This window comes from Zootermopsis nevadensis, unplaced genomic scaffold, assembly GCF_977971745.1.
Source record: "Zootermopsis nevadensis isolate Lab colony 2312 unplaced genomic scaffold, Znev_1.0 Znev_ptg000010l, whole genome shotgun sequence".
NCBI lineage: Eukaryota > Metazoa > Arthropoda > Insecta > Blattodea > Termopsidae > Zootermopsis > Zootermopsis nevadensis.
The window spans coordinates 4,987,084-5,006,605 of record NW_028259142.1 but is presented as its reverse complement, the minus strand read 5'-3'; the positions used below and the strand labels follow the sequence as shown (position 1 = coordinate 5,006,605).

The window sequence follows — 19,522 nt, the reverse complement described above, 5'->3', positions numbered from 1 at the left end:
TCTTAGAACGATATACGTACACAGCACGCCGAAGACGGTTTTCAAGCGAAACATGAAGCCCTGAAAGAAACCGCTTGGAAATTTTAAAAGTATCGACAAAGAAAATAGAAGATTGGGGACTATGATACGTTAGTCACGGGCAGGATTTAGATCAGGAACCAAAAATGGGTGTGTACTATCGCAAAATACTTACTCAGAAAACAATTAGTTTACACCGAAAATCTGAAATCAACTTATTACATTTATTTACATATATTTTAAGCTTCTTTAACTTTAAATATACAGAATATATTACACTTGCTTAGATTCATGTAAGGTCTTACATCAGAGAATACATTTTATTTAAAGGCAGTATTATAATAAATAGCGTATATGTTGTTCGTAATTGCACATTATATTGTAAGGTTCTCATGACAACATTAATTCGACAAGAAGCATGTTTTTATTATAAGAGATTGAACAATTCGACCTCATTAAATAGTTGTTTACTTAACCAATTGTTCAAAAAAATGTAAGGAACCAAGTACTGGGAGCTGCTTCAGAAGCAACTGTCCAAAATAAGCATCATTACTCTGTAACTAAGCAACAGCGTAACCGAGTTATAAGCTGTATGCAAATAACAATCTGATATGCCCTTCAATAGTAAATTGTTCTTTTTATCTTCAACTATTCGCATTAGCACTAGATTTTGACACAGATCAATAATTGGGACCGAGTAGACACAATTCCTGCTTCTATTTCCGGAAACCCGATTTTAAATCTCGGTCCTGAAACCGACTATCCGGGCTACCGTTTTTCGTAGTTCGTGGTTTCAAAAATAATACTGTGACAAATTAGATTGCTATTGAAAGCAAGAATACTTTGCATAAAAACAGATGTCGGCTAATAAATTGAAAGTTAAGACGGCGTTTTGGACAAACGAAGTCATCATAAGTAGGATTTGAGGTTCTCATGGCGACGAGTAAGAGGATGGCTGTCTTCTGGGTTGTAGCGCCGTGTGGTCTGGCAGAAATTTACCAACGCTTCAGAGGTCCTTGCTGCCTCCATCATCAGAGTGATACCAGACTACAAGACGCTACAAACCAGAAGACAGCCATCATGAAAAGAAGTCATGTGTATTACAAAATTAACTTCTTACTTTTCTATGGATAAGAAAGAGGCCTATTTGCAGGCCTGTATCGGGGCCCACTGTGGTTTAAGACACGCTACTAAATTTAGTATTAATTTTGCACAAACCACAGATACTTTTATTGTAAAATTAATTAACTGCTGTGAACTTTAATGAGAAATAAAATGACCGAAAGTCGCGAATGAGCGGTTAGAATTGCTGCATATTCGCCAAGTTCAAGGTTCTAATCTCTACCAGATGATTGGTTATTCCTGAAAATTCAACCTCGGTGTCTTACATCAACCCACAATCGCTATTTTACAAATTTCTTTTAGTATTCATTTTATATATATTTATTCTTCAAGTCTATACACAAACCATTTTAAATATTGATGTTAAAAATTAAAATTGATATAAATATTCTGCGCTATTCATCGTTTCCTCGATGTTACAATTTAGCGCTATATATTACAACATGTTTCGATGTCTCAGCATCATCTTCAGGTTTTTATTTTTAAAACTATGAACTGACATTCACCTGATCAGACCTGATCAGACGGGGACACACTGCACATCAAACTCCTGAATAATGAACAAATAACATAATACGCCACATAATATGCAAAAGAATCAGAAGATCAAAGGAACACCCACAACAATAACCTACAATCTACAATTAGTGAAAAGCGTGCATTAAAAAATATAGAATAGTTTTAAAAATAAAAATAAAACCTGAAGATGATGCTGAGACATCGAAACATGTTGTAATATATAGCGCAAAATTGTAACATCGAGGAAACGATGAATAGCGCAGAATGTTTATATCAATTTTAATTTTTAACATCAATATTTAAAATGGTTTGTGTATAGACTTGAAGAATAAATATATATAAAATGAATTGTAAACACAAACATGACGCATCTAAACTATAATTTCTTTTAGTATATTACCTTTCTCCTATCATTCGATGCTGTGTGATGTGAACAGTTGTTAAGTGTCATTAAATAAACCAAGAAGAAGACAAAGAAGAACTTTGTCGATGACAAAGATAGGTCAGGAGTTTCAGTCTTTATTTCTGGACTGGATCCAGACACTCAGACACTCGGTCTCGCTTTTCCCAGGTTTTACATTTCACACATTAGCATTAAGTCGAGTGGCCACAGAAATACTTCACATTGCAAAGTGTGACAGGGCGGCGAACACAGCGACGGACAGCGACGCCGTCGATACCGCTTTCAAGGCCGACGTCGCACCTCCCTTCGCCCAAGGAGTCACCGGTGACCTGGAAGACAGAGACACGTTCATCAAGAACCAGGATGCATTTAATTCACAATTACCTCGGGCATTGTCCATCGTGTGAAAAATGACTGATAGGCGTACATGTCAGATACGCAGTCCTTCGATGTACGAAGTTTACTTTGTAGGAATTATTATTTTCCAATGATAGAAGGTCTACGGTTTAAAGCTATTGTAAACTGATTATGTAATTTGTAAATTACGATAATCTTTTTCTTGACGTAAACTTTCAACTACACAATGTATAAAATTTCCTGAAGATAACAAAGTAACGTGTAATGACAATAAACTTAATACGACCAAAAATAAATATACGAGCCCACAAACATACGTGCGTACACAAGGAAATACACGAACTGTTTAGCCTGTTTGCAGGCATTATACCAAAATGTTTCCGTATGGAGTAAAACAACGCAAAACCTCAATGAGAATATCAAGTAACACAGCCGTGATACGAACTGAATATTTACATCAGTTACAATAATAAGAGTGTCTTTCTCTTGGTGTGACGCGGCAGATGAAAGGCTGATTGCTCATCTCCTATCTGATAGCGAGGTTTAGAATACGCTGAGCCTTACCTTCTCTTTTCCATAAGCACAGGAACACATTTACCATTAACTTCTCTCAATTACAAAAACACAGATTTATAAACCCACGAATTCCTTTGTATCAACATCATTCCAAACCATCACTACGGATACTCGATATTCCTATTACTAACGCCCAATTTAAATCATGCACATGCAGAATAAATAAGTCAACACGAAAGAATATAAATTAAAAATATGTAGATTTATTTATGGGCATTTCAGTAAATATACACTTAAAAGCACAAGATATTATCGTGTCATGGATAATGCGTCTTTGATTCCTATATTTAGGACCGGTAATATATGAACGAATTTGTTCCTAAATACCGTATCTAATATCACATAAAATTATACATTAATATTTTTTGAATGTGCTAGGAATATTTGCACAGATCGTTCGTTGTTGATTTGTTATCTTTCAGAGATCACATTACAGGTTCTCTGTATTCTAAAATTTTGATTTTGGTCTCGCCATTCGCCATGTGAAATAATGCCATTTCAACTATGCCTGTATTATGTTGGCTCTGGGACAATTCCTAGTATTGAAATCAATGCGTGGGTCCTGGCAAGATTGTAGAACGACGTTACTAATTATTTACGGGAGTTAATCGTTAATATGTAAAAAAAGTGTGAAACTTTCTTGAACAATGTTACTGAATGTTCTATAATAGTGACACACAAACAGAATATAAACTATTTTTCTATACCATCACAGAGTCAGATATCATATAGTGGGGGAGTCTGCATATCTTAAAACCTTTAAGACACTACTCAAAACATCGAATATCCGGCGCAAATTAATTATTGATAATGCACTAATGTGTTTTTGTACATCTGTATGTTTAGCAAGCGCGTAAAATATAAATGTCCACTCCCGTCTTTAACCAGTCACAAACTTGAGTGACACGTAATTTACTGTGTTTAGGCGACCCAATATTCTTACCCACAGTCGTAAGAACTTGAAATCTAAATAAATAAAACCACTCCTGATTATTGATTGAAATTTCCCACCAGGACAGTCATCATACTGAAGTAACATGGCACTGTGAAATGTTAATCAAATGGATATCACTTTGCGTGTGTATTTGGTTGTTATACAGACGTCAAAATTCTCCTATTATAAAACATAAATGTCACGGAGCTTAAATTTCTGTAAATGTAATGCCTGCTGTAGCTTACAAATTGTAAAAAAATAAACACAAGATGAATTTTATAAGAATCTAATACTATTTAGAACTGAGCGTCTGTTTAATAAGAAAAACGTCCAAAGCAACATTCAAGGTTAACGACATTAACATGCATATTTTATCACAAACCTGTCAGAATTCAACTTGAAACCTATTCAAACAGAACATTCACCGACACGACTCGACCCAATATTTGATTAATCAATGCAACATCCTTCCTCGACCTTGTAGTGGCAAAGTACTGTACACTCCATGCCTACACGTATAGAATCCGTAAAGCTGCATTAGAAAGGTACTATTGTTTGTCTAGAGAAGTGTCCGAATGTATCATGTATCATACGAGTGAGGCTTTACGAAGTATTTAGTCGATACAAAATCGATTTCGTGCGGCGATCTTCTAGTTACAACAATTTAATGATACCTGGTAATTAAACAGATGGCAGCGTTTTATTGTTCTCCGTGTGTGACCGGGAGATAATAACATTTGGTGTAATTTGGTTTTTCAATGTCTTCAAATTTTGACTTTTGTACTGTTATATGAGTGTTGTATTTTATGGTGGCAAATTTAAACAACGCCTTCACAACTATGAAATGAGGGGAAAAAATTAAAACTCTGCCCTAGTAACCACGGTGGGTCGGCAGATATGCGATTTTCTTAAATATTTCAAAAACGCGTATTATTTCTTAGATTTTTCTTGAAACTTTTTCCTTCCTTGGGAATTAACCTTTATAAATTCGTTGTATATTGCAGTGTTACATGGAAACTTTTATCCGCCGTAATAAAATGCCACAGAAGGAACGAGTTTCAGTCCTGAAAGATCTTTTTACGCTCCAGGATGACAAGTAATACAAATAGGCCATCGCGAGGGTAATGTATTAAAGGTATCCTGATATACGACAACCAAGGAAGAAATATTAAAAATATAGAGAGCAAGGAGACCGAATGCCAGTTGGTGGCGATCGCCCTCCTTCCAGACTGAACGTCAAAGAGACATTACTGGATCCCGATGACTCCACACGCAACCCTGCTGCCTGCAGTTCCTGTCTTCTTACTCTCTTCAGTGTCCCCCTTTCCCAAGTCGTCAGTTCCGTTGTGCACCACGAGGGCGCGGCCGACGATGTTGTGGGCGCCGTGGAGAGAGATCAAGCTGTCCGTGATGTTCACACTGGCGACACCATTAGCACCTGCTTCGATGTTGCCTAGGTCACCCACATGACGCTCCGTGTCATTTGGGCCACCGTGATTCTTCTGCAAAGAAACATGAAATCAGAATCGTATAATCGTTATGTTGACTGCTGAGATTTGTTCTCACGGCGGTGAGTATTAAGATGGCTGTCTTCTGCGATGTTGGTCCGTGCAGATAATGGCCGATTTAAAAGACGGTTACTACCTCCATTATCAAGGCGAAACTTTGTATCTGTGAAGTGCAATATTTTTACTTACGAGCTCTGTCTACGCACGATACGACTGATTATTTTAATTTCTTTTACAACGTTAGTGGTGGACACAGTGGTCTTCAATAAATGGAAAGAACCAACTGGGAAGATAAAAGTTGCAGGAAATGCATTTGAAATTTCCGTGAACCAACTCTTGATCTGTTAATGAACGGAAATGCTCCGTGTCGTGATGCTTATCTGCTGACGGGTAGCGTGTGTTGCCACCTGAACGTAAGTCCTCCTTCATTCCTCGTCCCTGTTTACATGACCGACTGGAGTGACACCTGGAGCCCCGCCCAGCAGGCAATCCAGGCGTTAGGGATATAACGCAAAGCACATCAGTATCAGATCACAACTCAAAGAACACATGTGGTCCATGAAGATCATTATGTTATTGAATCGAATTACATTAACCTCCTCCAGATTTCATCTTCTCAAGGCGGCGAGTATCAAGATGGCTGCCTTCTGGGTTACTGCGCCGTGTAGTCAGTCCGGTAGAAGTTTACCGACGTTTCTGATGTGCAAATTCCCTCCATTATGAGGGATATGTAGCGGCATTAAAGTACCTCTGAAACGTCGGTAAACGTCTGCCATACTTCGGATTCACCGCCATGAAAACCTTAAATGCCACGGAGTATGACAACGACTGGCTTTTGGGATGTTGCGCTATGAGCCCTGATAATGGAGGCAGTAAACACATCTGAAACATCGATTGAATTCTACCAACAGCGCTACATTCCAAGTCATCTTCATCTCTGCTGCAGTTTTATTTATTTGTAGTTCATTTATCGGCGCCCTCAGTAGCTCAAACTCTAAAGCGTCGAGTGATAGGATGATTAGTGAATAATGAATTGGAAAGGATATGGCTTAATCTGAGGCTCTTTCCCGGTATTTTCCTGGAGGTACTGAGAAAACTATAAAACTGTCAGTCGTGATAGATGGTCTCAGGGCATAGATTTTAACCCAGGAACTACAGAATTTTAAGCAGGAGTACCAACCACTCAGCCACAAACATAGGTGCTGCTGTAGTTTTGGTAACACAATATTTTACTACGTTCTGAGCGTAATATCTCATCTACATGTTGCAAGGCAAAGTGTTTTCTGTTTGTGGAACTGTAGCACACCTTTTCGGGGTTGAAGTGGCCACCTGCAGCCACGCATTCGCTGCTGATGTCTCCCTTCTCATGAATGTGGAAGCCGTGCTTTCCCGGTGTGAGACCGCTCACTACGCCGCTAAGCTTCACGACGTTGCCGTCCTTTTCTTGGAAGAAACTGACGTTGCCCACAATTTCATGTCCCTTAATGAGCGTCACCACGGCCCTGCGCTCCTGAAACACACGTGTCATTGTAAACCATCTCATGTTAAATTAATGACGCATTTGGTCTACATGGATGATAAAAACCTCAGATGATGGCTATATATAGCCGAAACATGTTGTGTAAGTTCCATATGTAAATCGAGTACTCGATAGGGAACGTAATATGATATTTTAATCTTTTAATTTTATTGTGATTGACGGTTATTTTTAAATATTTTAATACTATTAATTCACAATATGACGCATCTACAATACCTTAAAAACCTCCAGCATGTTACTGTGAGATTCACAAGATCCGAAAATATTTTTACCCTATCCTACGCTGGATAAATGCAGTACACATCCTCATATTCCATTTCTGAAGTTCCACTTTAATATTATTCTCTCATTCATATCTCTGCAACGGTCTTCCCGTTTGAGTTTGTAGTTGGAAATCAGGTGCGTACTTTACACAGGTTTAACAAGAACGTTTATGAATGGGAGTGGGTGGAATATACTCATTAAGATACCATCTCGTCAGGTCTATTTATTTAAATGACTTACATCCCCACTTAAACGACTTGTCTCTCAAGTGCGTGATTTCACGCTTTTTGTACATAATTTTATGCAATTCACTTCCCTGTGGACTGCAGATACTATCTTGTGGCATGCCCACTTCAAATAACAAAAGAACAAGAAAAGAGTCCGTGGAAAGTTCACACAGAACGTGGGGAAAAATTCTCTTGCCCCATCATGAAGTTTCATGTTATGGCCACTAGAAGCATGGAGTAAGAAAACATGTTTTACGACTTGGCGTCGATTTTATACAATAAAAGAGGCCATCTTATCGAATATTACGTGGACTTCAAGCGGTACCTTATTGAGTTAAAACTCAATACATTTATTCTGGTGAATTCTAGAATAGCTAGACTCCACAATGACAATTACCATCCGAAAGTATGACCTCGAAAAGAAACATAATAAGAAATCGACAATTTCAATGTAAATAGATAGAATGAATGTAAATTTATTTGGATCTCTGGACGTATTTTTGCCGGATTATAGAAGAGTGAATATTCAAGAAATAGATTCAACTTTATGGACTGGATTCACAAGACTAAGCACAGAGCCCAGTGGCGACATTTAGTGAAGTGGCAAAGAACATTTGATTTTTATGAAATGCTGTTAATTTCCCAGCCAGCTGAATCACAAACTTCTGAAGAACGGTTCATCTTGACAGAGTTAGTTAATACTTCGAGAAACCGCATATACTCGAAAATCTTGTAAAATCTTTTCTTCTATATTATTATTGTTTATTGTTCATACTGCAAAACATAGTTTGACTTTTGTCTTTCAATTTGGAGGATAAAGTTGGGTGGTTGAAAGCAAGTTAAGATGAATCTTGGAGACACGGCTTGATGAAGTTGTGGACTGTATATTTTCTGACAAAAGTTAACAGGGCGATAATGTTTACGCGACGACGGTTCAAATATTTAGGCCTGGGTCAGAAGTATAGTTGATTTTAAACCTAAGTAAAAACACTTAATTTACCGGTACATTTAGTAACGATAATTTATTCTAGATACAAAACTACACTCACTTGTGCCATTGATGGAGCCAGTACCAGCGCCAAAATACAGCCGAAAATGCCATAAACTGCCATGACACTGCGAACAAAAAACAACAATAAAAAGTGTTATTGATTCCCGTTGTGGAAGTTTCATTAATGTTGGTCTTCTGGGTTCGAACATCGTGTGGACTCGTAAGTAGAGACTAACGTTTCGGATGAACATACTGCCTCCATCTTCAGGACAACAGTATTTCTACCCAGAAGGTCAACATAGACACCTCCACAATCGTAAGAAATTCAAACCACAACAATTTTAATTTGTATTATCGAATTTTATTTTCTTGTACGTTTTCTGCTTTAAAAGGTAAAAAGTTGAAGTCCCAGGTCCTTAATTAAAGACACGCCATGAACTGTGTCGGGAAGTAGACTCATGGCTTTGCGCTTTCTTAATCTCGGATATTAGTGTTTAGATTCATGTCCCAGCTGCTTTAATGCCGGACAGGGGGCTGGATATGCCTCGGGGTAACTCTGGACATCGGATTACTAATGATGAAATGACAAGCCCGTCCTATACTCCCACATAGTCAGTTTATTTATACGAGGGTCGCTCATTAAGTAATGCCCCACATTTTTTTCCTCAGAACATATTTATTCAAGATGGCTCAAATTTAGTGACAATATAAATCAATGTTTCCTTTAAACATACTATTTTTCCACATAGTCCCCATCAACTTGTACGGTTTTACGCCAGCGTGGAACAAGTGTATGCATGCCTTGCCGGTACCAACTCTTGTCCTGTGCACGTAGCCATGTCCTCACTGCTTGAATAACGCTCTCGTCATCTTCAAACCTTGTTCCGCGGATAGCATCTTTAAGTGGCCCAAAGAGATGGAGTCGGAGGGTGGATGGGGCAGCACCGTTCAACCAAATTTGGTGATTTCTTCCCGGGTTCTCGGACTTGTGTGAGGGCGTGCATTGTCATGCAGGAGCAAAATTTCTGCTGGATGCTTGTGAGGCCGAACTCGTCGGAAACGCTTCTTGAGGGTTTCCAGGGTCATAATGTACGCGTCTGAATTGATGGTCGCACATCTTGGCATCACATCCACAAGAATGACCCCCATCACTGTCCCAAAAGACAGTCATCATGACTTTTCCGGCGGAGGGAGTTGACTTGAATTTCTTCTTTCTCGGTGATAGAGGATGATGCCACTCCATTGACTGCCTTTTTGTCTCCGGCTCAAAGTGGTGTATCCAGGTTTCGTCACCTGTAATGATCCGGGACAGAAAGATCTCTCCCTCAGCATCAAAACGCTCCAACAATTCAGAAGAAATCGTTTTCCTTTGAATCCTGTGGTCTGCTGTGAGACTTCGTGGAACCCATCTTGCGCACACCTTCGAATATGAAAGAGCCCGGATAATTGCAATTACACTTCCATTGCTGACTGAAAGCTGTTGGGCCAATTGTCGAGTTGTGATGCGCCGATCCTCACGAATAATGGCATCCGCGCGGTTCAACATGTCTGGAGTGGTGGCTGTGGCAGGACGCCCAGAGCGCAGCAGATCACGGAGCTCGGTTTCTTCACTTCCTGAAGCTTTAACTCTCTTAGCCCAGCGACCAACGGTGCTCCTATCGACTGCACAGCTTCCATACACAGCACACAAACGTTTATGAATGTTCACCACCGTTTCTTTTTCAGCAACAAAGAATTCAATTACAGCTCGTTGTTTGTAACGAGAGTCGTTCACAGACGCCATTTTAACAGTTCACTACAGCTCCGCTATCGGTTGGAATCATTTGAAACTCCGTACACGAACGCGGGAAACATCAAATCTCAAGCACGTAAAAGTGCACTTTTCTATCTTCATTATTGGCTGAGAAAAAAAATGTGGGGCATTACTTAATGAGCGACCCTCGTAATTGTGGTTCTCGTCGCAATGCCAAGCACCATCCTTACTGACAGAGTGGACACGAGGTAATTGTGGAGTCTACACACTTCCGAAGTTAATAATCAATCACTTCGACCCTTTTATGGCCGTCAAAAGCAAAGGATGCTTTTTCACTTCCAAATCGTTTCGTTCAGTGCAATTTTCTTTGGGTTTTTTTTATCTTTTTTAGTTTATATTTTCGGAGGCCGTCCTTTTTCAAATTTCTAATTCCTTTCGAAGAAGGCGGCTATGTTGCCAGATCAACTCAATGATCAGTCCTAAAACATACAAAGCGTTGTATGCATTTACGTTCGTAAAAGACTGCAGGGCTGTTGTTCATAAACGAAACGAAAAGTACCCAGGTTATTAAACACACTTACGAGGTGCGATCGGAAAGTTTCAAGACTGTGTCAATAGAGGTCGAACCGGATGTAGTACGAGCTTCTGCCGCTAGGGGGTGCGGCCTACATTAATAGTGAATCAGTGTGCCAGCTGGCATCATCGAATTAGCAAATTCAGCTAAAGGGAAGGAGATTTGAGACGATAGAAGAGATTCAGGCAGATTCGCAGATGGTGCTTGACAGGCTGACAAAGAAAGATTTCCAGGATGCTTCCAGGCTTGGCAGCGGCGCTGGGATCGTTGTGTTCACTCCCAGGGGAACTACTTCGAGGGTGATGGATGAATTTAATACCTGAGATAAGTGTACGGGTTTTTATACGCGCAGTCTGGAAACCTTTCGATCGCACCTCGTACGTGCCTTCACTACCTAAGCATAAACATTGTTTTGTAAGTTTAATTTTTCAGTTCTGATTTTGATTTGTTGGCGATTCGATTTAGACCTATCAATGACCACAAAAGACATCGTTTATTTGTACTTCAAAATTGTCATGTTCATAATTTTCAATACACGTATCGCCATCTGATTGCAAACGACGTCCTGATGAAACGTGGCTTCATTTCTGCACTAGTTGCTGCCACTTATTTGTGAGTAAGCTTAGAAGTCAAGTAATAACGTCGATTTATATAACCTGTTGTTCACGTCTAATGTCATTTCCATGGCAACAAGAGAGCACGAGACGACGTGTATTAATATCAGAAAACCGTAGAAACGATCATCTCCCCAGTGTGGTGTCCAATTTCTTGATCATCCAAGGTATTTTACGTGACCATTAAAATAAAATTTCGTAAAGAAACACATCGAAAATAGTTTTAAATGAAAACTGGGCATTATACTTTATTATTATTATGTCATGTAGTGTCATATTGGTTGATAGTTGTTTAGTAAAATGGACTGTTTTTCACAAACACATTAAAATAGTAAGAAAAGTAGAAACAGGCAAATTTAACAAAATTCTTCCTATCACATTCTTCCGATGTTTACAATCGGTTTTGTACAGGCTGAAAGGAACAGTGGGTGTGCATTAGGCTTTACCGGAACGACGCAGTAACCTTCACCTGATAAAGTCAATGCAATCGAAATTATCGTAAGGCAAAACGTTACGTCGAATGGCTCGTTGGAAACCGAGCTTAAAGCAGCAAGGTTATCACGAGTACTACAAAATGCGATACTGAAACACAAAAGGAAAACCTTCAACAGACCTCGCAGAACTAACATTCTGTTTCACTGCTCAGAGCAGAATGAATAAGCGATCGTGGAATTTCGAATACAAAATTATAGTAATGGTCGGTCAGGGGCTGGAGAATAGATAAAATCGATGTAAAATATCTGCAACTTTATCCAGAATATTACCTTTGCAATATGCAAGTGACATGGGATTCTTCAGATGTTAAATAAAGTTTGTTAGTGATACAATACAATAAAAATTAAAAGAATTGCTAGGCTTATATGTTTAAAATGTTAATTACCCGAATCAATTCAAAAGAAGACTTTTGAAACAGCCCTGACTAAGCATCGAAATATCATAACGTCTGTCGTAAGTCAGAGGTTAAATATCTAGCCCAGCACTAAACTGGACTGGGAGTAAAGGTACTTTTTTTTCAGTTTTATAACAGACATATAAAAACAGCAATGTATCACGTAGACCTAATTTTGAAGATATTTCCAATCGAGCAATAGGGAATTAGAATTAGGCCTATGCAAAATGTAAATCGATTAATTCAATTAATTCATTCACGCTATACGAAGATTAGTTCCCCGAAAGCATCCCTTCATTTAAATGCAATTCACAGACAGACAGACAGAGACTTGAAATACGAGTACCACATCCACACGCCCATATACAGAGAAGTATAGGTCCATAGAGTGTTTAATTAGTATTACGAGTGTGCTTGTAAACCGTGATGGACGGCAGGGATAAACCACATAATAGTTAATGCTTTTGAAATGACGCACGTACAAGAACACCAAATGGTGGAAGGGACTGTGGTGTGGCAATGGCTGCTAATGTACGCACGACTTAGCGTGCCGTTGAAGCGAAAATTACTTGTAGGTACTGAAAGAGTCGTGTTAATTTTTGTGATGCATTAATGAGAAACTGTATTCATTTAATTAAAGGTGGAGCGATTTATCAGTGTTTTAAATTTGAGAATACTGTGATAAAATGAGCAAATATTATTTAACGAAAGAAGAACCCGTACACATTATATACGAGTTGGGCCGATTCTGTAATAGTCGGAATTTACGATAAAGCTTTCCAAACAAGGGACCGGAAAACAGGAATGTCTTTAAGAAAAAGATCGCATTTTCACAGGTATGCACTTTCGACACAAATATAGAAACTTAAAATATACTAGGCTAATTCATCCCTCATAGCATAACGTTCATACAAAATTTCGTGAAAATCGATCTTTGGGATCTTATTTTAAAGTTTTTTTCCCCCCCTAAATGCAGCAAGGAGAATTTTTCTTTCGTCATACGCGACCATTTTTCTTCTCGTAAGAAATTAAACTTTGCTGAACGTATCAGAAAAAGAAAGGAAACGAACTTTACCTATTACTGCGTGAAGTTGTATAGACGTGTGCAAGAACTTTATAAAAGATACTGACACAGAATCAGCTACATGAATGTACAACGTTCGGGCAAAACAAAGTACTTTCATTTAATATGGCATTTATACGAGAGACAAGAGTTTAAACAACAAAGAATTACAAGACCCCTAACGGTTAAAAGAAAAGAACTCTCTGATTACAAGTTACACGTTATAGGACTAATCTGGTCGAAGTCTGTTCACTGAGCGTTGAGGCAGTCTTCGTGCAATGTTAGCATTTCACTCCTGCCAGAAGTAACTTCCATTTGGTAACGGCGCTACGCCTACACAAAGTAAAATGCCCCACAAATATGCACCGAAGAAATAACGAGTAGATCACCCAGCAGTGCAAGATCGTGATGTGTGGAGCACTAATCAAATTTGGGAAAGGTTATAAATGCGTATAAAATTTTAGCTGAAAAATCCTGAACGGAAGTTATAACCTACAAGACCTAATAGTGAATGGAAAGATAATATTAAAATTAATCTTAGATAAGTATGGATAAAATAATAGTACTTCGTCCTTACATATATTTACATTTGCATTTATCTTTTCGTTAAACTGGTTCATGAGCTGCATTACGAAGTCCAGCAGGTCATCGAGTGTCTGCTACCAGTTGCTCATTGTACCTTGAGGTTTAAGTTCAATGTGATACATAAGTCATGAACATGTTATCGGGAAGTTGGACAGGTAAGTAGTTTTCCGACGCTCTGTGATGGTTATAAAATCACTTCTGCTTGGTTTACACAAGACGTACAAAATTTGGGTGGAACGCGTTCCTTTAACCGATAAAATCAGTACTCCTGAAATGAGTGTGACACTAATTTAAATTATTTATGTCGACTGTGCAGTTAGTACGCGTTAATAATTGGCTGCCTTACGGTTCCTACAGTAACAACGAACATGAATGTGATTACTGGCAAATGTTGGTTTTGTTCTCCAGCCAAGCAAAAATTCTGGTCCCTATGTTATTACACATTTTGTGACGTTACCACTGAGTTAGACTAAATATAGCGTCGAGCGATGGAATGAGAAATGGAGAGCGAACTGGAAAGAATGTGGAAACGACCTTGACCTGAATTAATTTGCCTGGCGGGGCGAAGAAAAAACCTCGATAAACCTGGGAAGATGTTTCAACCCGGGACCTCAAATATGAAACCAGAATGTAAGCCACACAAAAGTTTCAACATCGTTAATGCCAAAGCCCGCCACTGGACACGATCCTCGGCCCGTTCTTTTGACCTCCCGGCCTCACACCCTAACTTCTTAAAAGAATCATAACGTCACTTTTCCCTATCTTTCACGGTCTTCCAAGCAAACATTTTCCAAATGAGTTCATCACTAAAATTCTGCTTGCATTTCCACTTTCCCACATTGCAGTCACATCCAGAGGACACTGCAGCCTCTCAGATGTTACTACTCCACAGAATGGGGATTTTTTTTATTTTCAATTCGCAGTTCTCCATCACAGATGCATCACTAAAAAATACCAACAGTCAGAACCAGTCTTTTGATCTTAATGTTGATTTCTATTCATAAACAGACAATTAGACGTATTCTGGACAGATGAACGCGGAACTGCACTTACCAAAGATCCGACACTGTCAAAAACCTGTTGCCGCTACATTTGTTAGCAGCATTCTGATTAAATAACATAAAAAACACAAATACACACTTCAGATTATAAAAACTGCAGTGTTCAGACAGAGTCACGTACCTCTTCGAGATGAAGCCGGCCGAATTGCTGTCCAACAAATTCTGATTGCCCACTGCACCCAAATCCTCGTCTGCTCTACTGCGAAGTTACAACCCGGACTGCATTTCTAGGTGTGTCCGACATTAGACGAGAGAGATCGGTAGACAAGGACGAATAATCCCCACTAGCGTCACAGTGCGGAATAACTGCAAACTAATGATAATGATAGACCTTTCGCACTGTAACATGTGTAATCATGTTTTGATGACATTCAGATTAGAGGTCGTGCAAATTTACATAATATATTGTTCCAGAGGGGTTTCTAACTTTAGCTGCAAGTACCGAATGCCATGATTGATTTGTTGACTCCTTATTCTGTTACGATGTCGAGATTATGCAGCGTCGAATGGTACATAGAAATATAATTAGGGATGGTGAATAAAGAGGAACATGACTGGAAAACATAGTGGCCTATTTTATGATCCTATCCCAATTGTTCTTAGGAAATTCACAATAAATTTGAGTTTTATAATGGGATTGAAACTGATGTCTCAGAATGTGCCTATCCATTCGTCGTTTCCGTAATTCTTAGCTGCGTGTAGTAAAACAACCAAAATAGCTTTGAAAAGCTAATAGTTGCTCTACTGGTCACGAAATTCCCCATATTTGATGGAAACCGAAGGTTCAATACCGCGTTAAGGTAAGAATTATTATTGAAAGGACGTTCCTGAAGTTGGGCGTATGCTACAAGGATTACAGGAAACGGAATGACAGCTTGAAATCCTCATTGACGTCAAGGCAGCCGGTCTTACGTGGACTGGACACGAAACACCTGTGTTCACAAACTGTCCCATTGATCAGCAGAACCAACTTATATTAATAATGCACCGAGGTCTCTTGTAGCTCTCCGTTCCCTTCACCCATGAATCCCAGTCGAGACCGAGATGCTCGATTTACGGCTGCGCTGTCTAGAAAACTGATTTATCCTTTCTTATAACTTGATAAAAATCGGTAAATACGACTGCATGGTTACAAGTACACCCAGTGAAATCACTGACAGAAACAAACTTCACAAATAGGCCTATGTAGCATAAAAATAGTATTAAAATATATTAAAATTGTCCGTCAATTACAATAAAATAATATAAGATAATTAAATGGTTAAAATATTATCTTTTGTTCCGTATCGAGTACTCGATTTACATATGGAACATTAACATCACTCCGACAATACGATTGTATCAATGATATATAACACAACAACAAATGTTGATACAATGTGAAAAACGAAGAAATATTAAGAAAATTAAAATTAAAATTAGTAATTGAGTTAAGAGTTTATAACATACACCTGATGACGGCTCTATGAAAGCCGAAACATGTCGAGAATGTTCCATATGTAAATCGAGTACTCGATACGGAACAAAAGATAATATTTTAACCATTTAATTATCTTATATTATTTTATTGTGATTGACGGACAATTTTAATATATTTTAATATTATTTTTAAATAAAATCACAATATGACGCACCTACAATATCCTATGTAGCATAGTTTACTTTGGAATGGATACAGTTGAAAGATACATTCTTTGCGATAATATTTTCCTCACTGATTTTAATTTTCGTTTATTGGAGATAAAAACGTTTTTGTAACACAACTAACAGTCTTGGATTTCTTTCAATAACAGAACCAATAAACTGTAGAAATATTACAATAGTTCATTAACTGCTGACCGAAGCCGATAAGATCGAATACGATCTACATTAATGGGATGTTAGTGGCAGCGAACCGTTCCAGACGGACTTCTTGAAATAGATCAGGTAAGGTAGTCGTGACTATGGGATGAGGCAGTTGAACGCGTAAACCTTGGCCTTATTGTGTGAAAGCTTTCTAAAGCGGCCTTCAAACACTGTGCAAGGTCACAGAACACTTTTCTTTCCACTCTGGGCCGACATAATCACATCCATATTTTGACTGAAAAGTTAATAAATTACGCTGGTCCAACTGTCAACCATGAATTTTGCCTTAAGTATCCATTTCAGGGGCTTTTATTTAAAATAAACTTATCTGAAATAATTAAATTGCTTATATGTAAAACATACAGCTGTAATAGTTGTACTTGTATGTATATTACATAAATATTCTATATTTGTCTGCAACAAACTTAATAAATAATATAAACAGTGTAATAACAGGACGTTAAACTGCCATATGGAAGTGCACTGGAGGAAACAACAATCGATTATTCGTGCTTTCATCAAATTCAGATGCTAAACACGAAAGGATGTAAATTCATGAATATTTCCAATCATTTACAGTCTTGGTGCTATTAGGTGATGTTTTGTAAATACCAAGTTATATATTATATATTAAATCTTGTCCGTCTAATCACAATAAATTCTTATTAAATATTAAAATATTATAATAATTAACATTTAAAATATTTAAAATATTAAATGATGTTCTTTATCGAAATATTCGATTTACATTAGACCATCATTTTTCGTGAAATATTTTAAATGTTAATTATTATAATATTTTAATATTTAATAAGAATTTATTGTGATTAGACGGACAAGATTTAATATATATTTATTATACCACAATATGACGCAACTTTACCATCTCATGAATACCAAGTTAATCGATTTATGCATTATACCTGATGAGATCTTAGACTTACTCGAGAAGTAAGGTTGAAAACAAAGAGGGAGAGAGATAATTGTTTGATAATTAAAATTCATAAGTAGAAGTATCGGTTTGGCTTTCATTTCAGATGCATCGATTTATTACGTTATTCCCAATAGTCACAAGTTCAGAAAGAAATCAAAGCGTTTGAGAGACGTAAACATGGCAGCAGATTATGTATGCAGTAACTGTATACATAAAAACAATACGTTTTAACACTGCCTTCGTGTAAGTTGAGCGCTTTCAATACAACGACAGTTGGCCAAAACACATATCAGTGCTTTTGTGTCGTAAAAGTCTCTCAGCCCACGTTCAGTGATTGCGATGCGGCCTTAAATCGAGGATCTGTTCCCGTTATTTGCATTCAGATTCACAGAAAGTGGGCTAACAACGTGACATGTGTTCAATCACAATGAAGGCTGTGGTTTCTGAGCTCCAGACAGCATTCGGTTGCATTTAGGTGTTTTCCTTGAACGTTCCTACTACGTAACAGAATAACTTTCTTTTGTAATGTCTCTTGCTTGGGAAATAAAAACATCAATACCCTGACCTAGACATAAATGTAGTAAAGTAGAACAGAAGAGAGGTCTTTGTCAGTTACTTACTTTCTTTTTTTCCTTTCTTTCTTTTTATTGAATTTTAAAATAAGATGGTAAAGTTGCGTTATATTGTGATATAATAAGTATATATTAAATTTTGTCCGTCTAATCACAATAATTCTTATTAAATATTAAAATATTACAATATTCGATTTACATTAGACCATGTAAATCGAATATTTCGATAAAGAACATCATTTAATATTTAAATATTTTAAATGTTAATTATTGTAATATTTTAATATTTAATAAGAATTATTGTGATTAGACGGACAGAATTTTAAAATGTTTCTTGCTCTAGTTTAATCCTTTAAAACGCAACATTACTACATGTTCCACCTGCTTTAAAAAACAGAAATTGTATATTTTGTATTTATGTATCTCGCGTGATTATCAATGTAAGCAATGATTATTCCCTTAAACAGCGTTATCAAATTGATCTTTTTTAATGATAAAATGTGTTTTCTTCGAGGTACGAACTGGATTAGTTAATACTGTTTAGACGAGCTTTCGCTTCAAAGCGTTCAATAATAAAACGTCCTCAGATGAATTTATTCATATATTCTGGCATGATCAGTTCTATTGCAATTGTACATCAATGTTCATAATTTTCTGAATTACGTGTTAAAATGGCGGTGTTATTTCACTTCTCCTGGCGCCAAATTTCTAACATTTATCTTTCCATAAGCCCTATATTATTGGATAATTTTATTTACCATTATTAACTCTATTATTCTCCCCTATACCACTTCATTACACACCTATTCATACTTTGTACATTTCATACCCAATCACTATTACTTATCCTCAGTCCTACAGACTATTTTATTAATCCTGTTTGAATATAATATGTCTTCTGATACGAACTCGTTTGTACGTGGACATCGAGACAGAAGGAAATACGGATATAGCAATGGGAATCGTCTCAGGTTTAACGTCTTTTATCAAAGCAAACATTCACAAAATAACGATCAGAATGTGTTAAATATCTATTTGATATATGGCGAGATCTAAAGCTTTCACAGTGGCAAACAACACGGCTGTCTTCTGGAATGTTCGATCTTGAAATCTGGTAGACTAACTAACGTTTTAAAGGAGCTAACTGCGTCCACACTGTGAAGATTCTGGCAG

The 19,522-nt window shown here is 37.5% G+C and overlaps 1 protein-coding gene across 1 annotated transcript; it reads right to left on the bottom strand.

Moving 5' to 3' along the window:
• Positions 1-221: 221 nt before the first annotated feature.
• LOC110837229 (superoxide dismutase [Cu-Zn]-like) lies at positions 222-15,277 on the bottom strand. Its single transcript, XM_022079129.2, has 5 exons — positions 15,120-15,277; positions 8,518-8,584; positions 6,744-6,947; positions 5,181-5,431; positions 222-2,391 (listed from the first exon to the last, which is right to left on the bottom strand). The coding sequence occupies exons 2-5, from the start codon at positions 8,578-8,580 to the stop codon at positions 2,280-2,282; spliced, it is 630 nt and encodes a 209-aa protein (XP_021934821.1). The 5' UTR covers positions 8,581-8,584; positions 15,120-15,277; the 3' UTR covers positions 222-2,279.
• Positions 15,278-19,522: the final 4,245 nt, after the last annotated feature.

Excerpts from the sequence above, each read along its gene's own strand:
- LOC110837229 (XM_022079129.2), bottom strand. The coding sequence starts at position 8,580 with ATGGCAGTTTATGGCATTTTCGGCTGTATTTTGGCGCTGGTACTGGCT. Across the intron at positions 5,432-6,743 it reads GCCACTTCAACCCCGAAAAG|AAGAATCACGGTGGCCCAAA; the intron begins GTGTGCTACAGT and ends GTTTCTTTGCAG. Across the intron at positions 2,392-5,180 it reads TGTGGAGTCATCGGGATCCA|GTCACCGGTGACTCCTTGGG; the intron begins GTAATGTCTCTT and ends TCTGTCTTCCAG.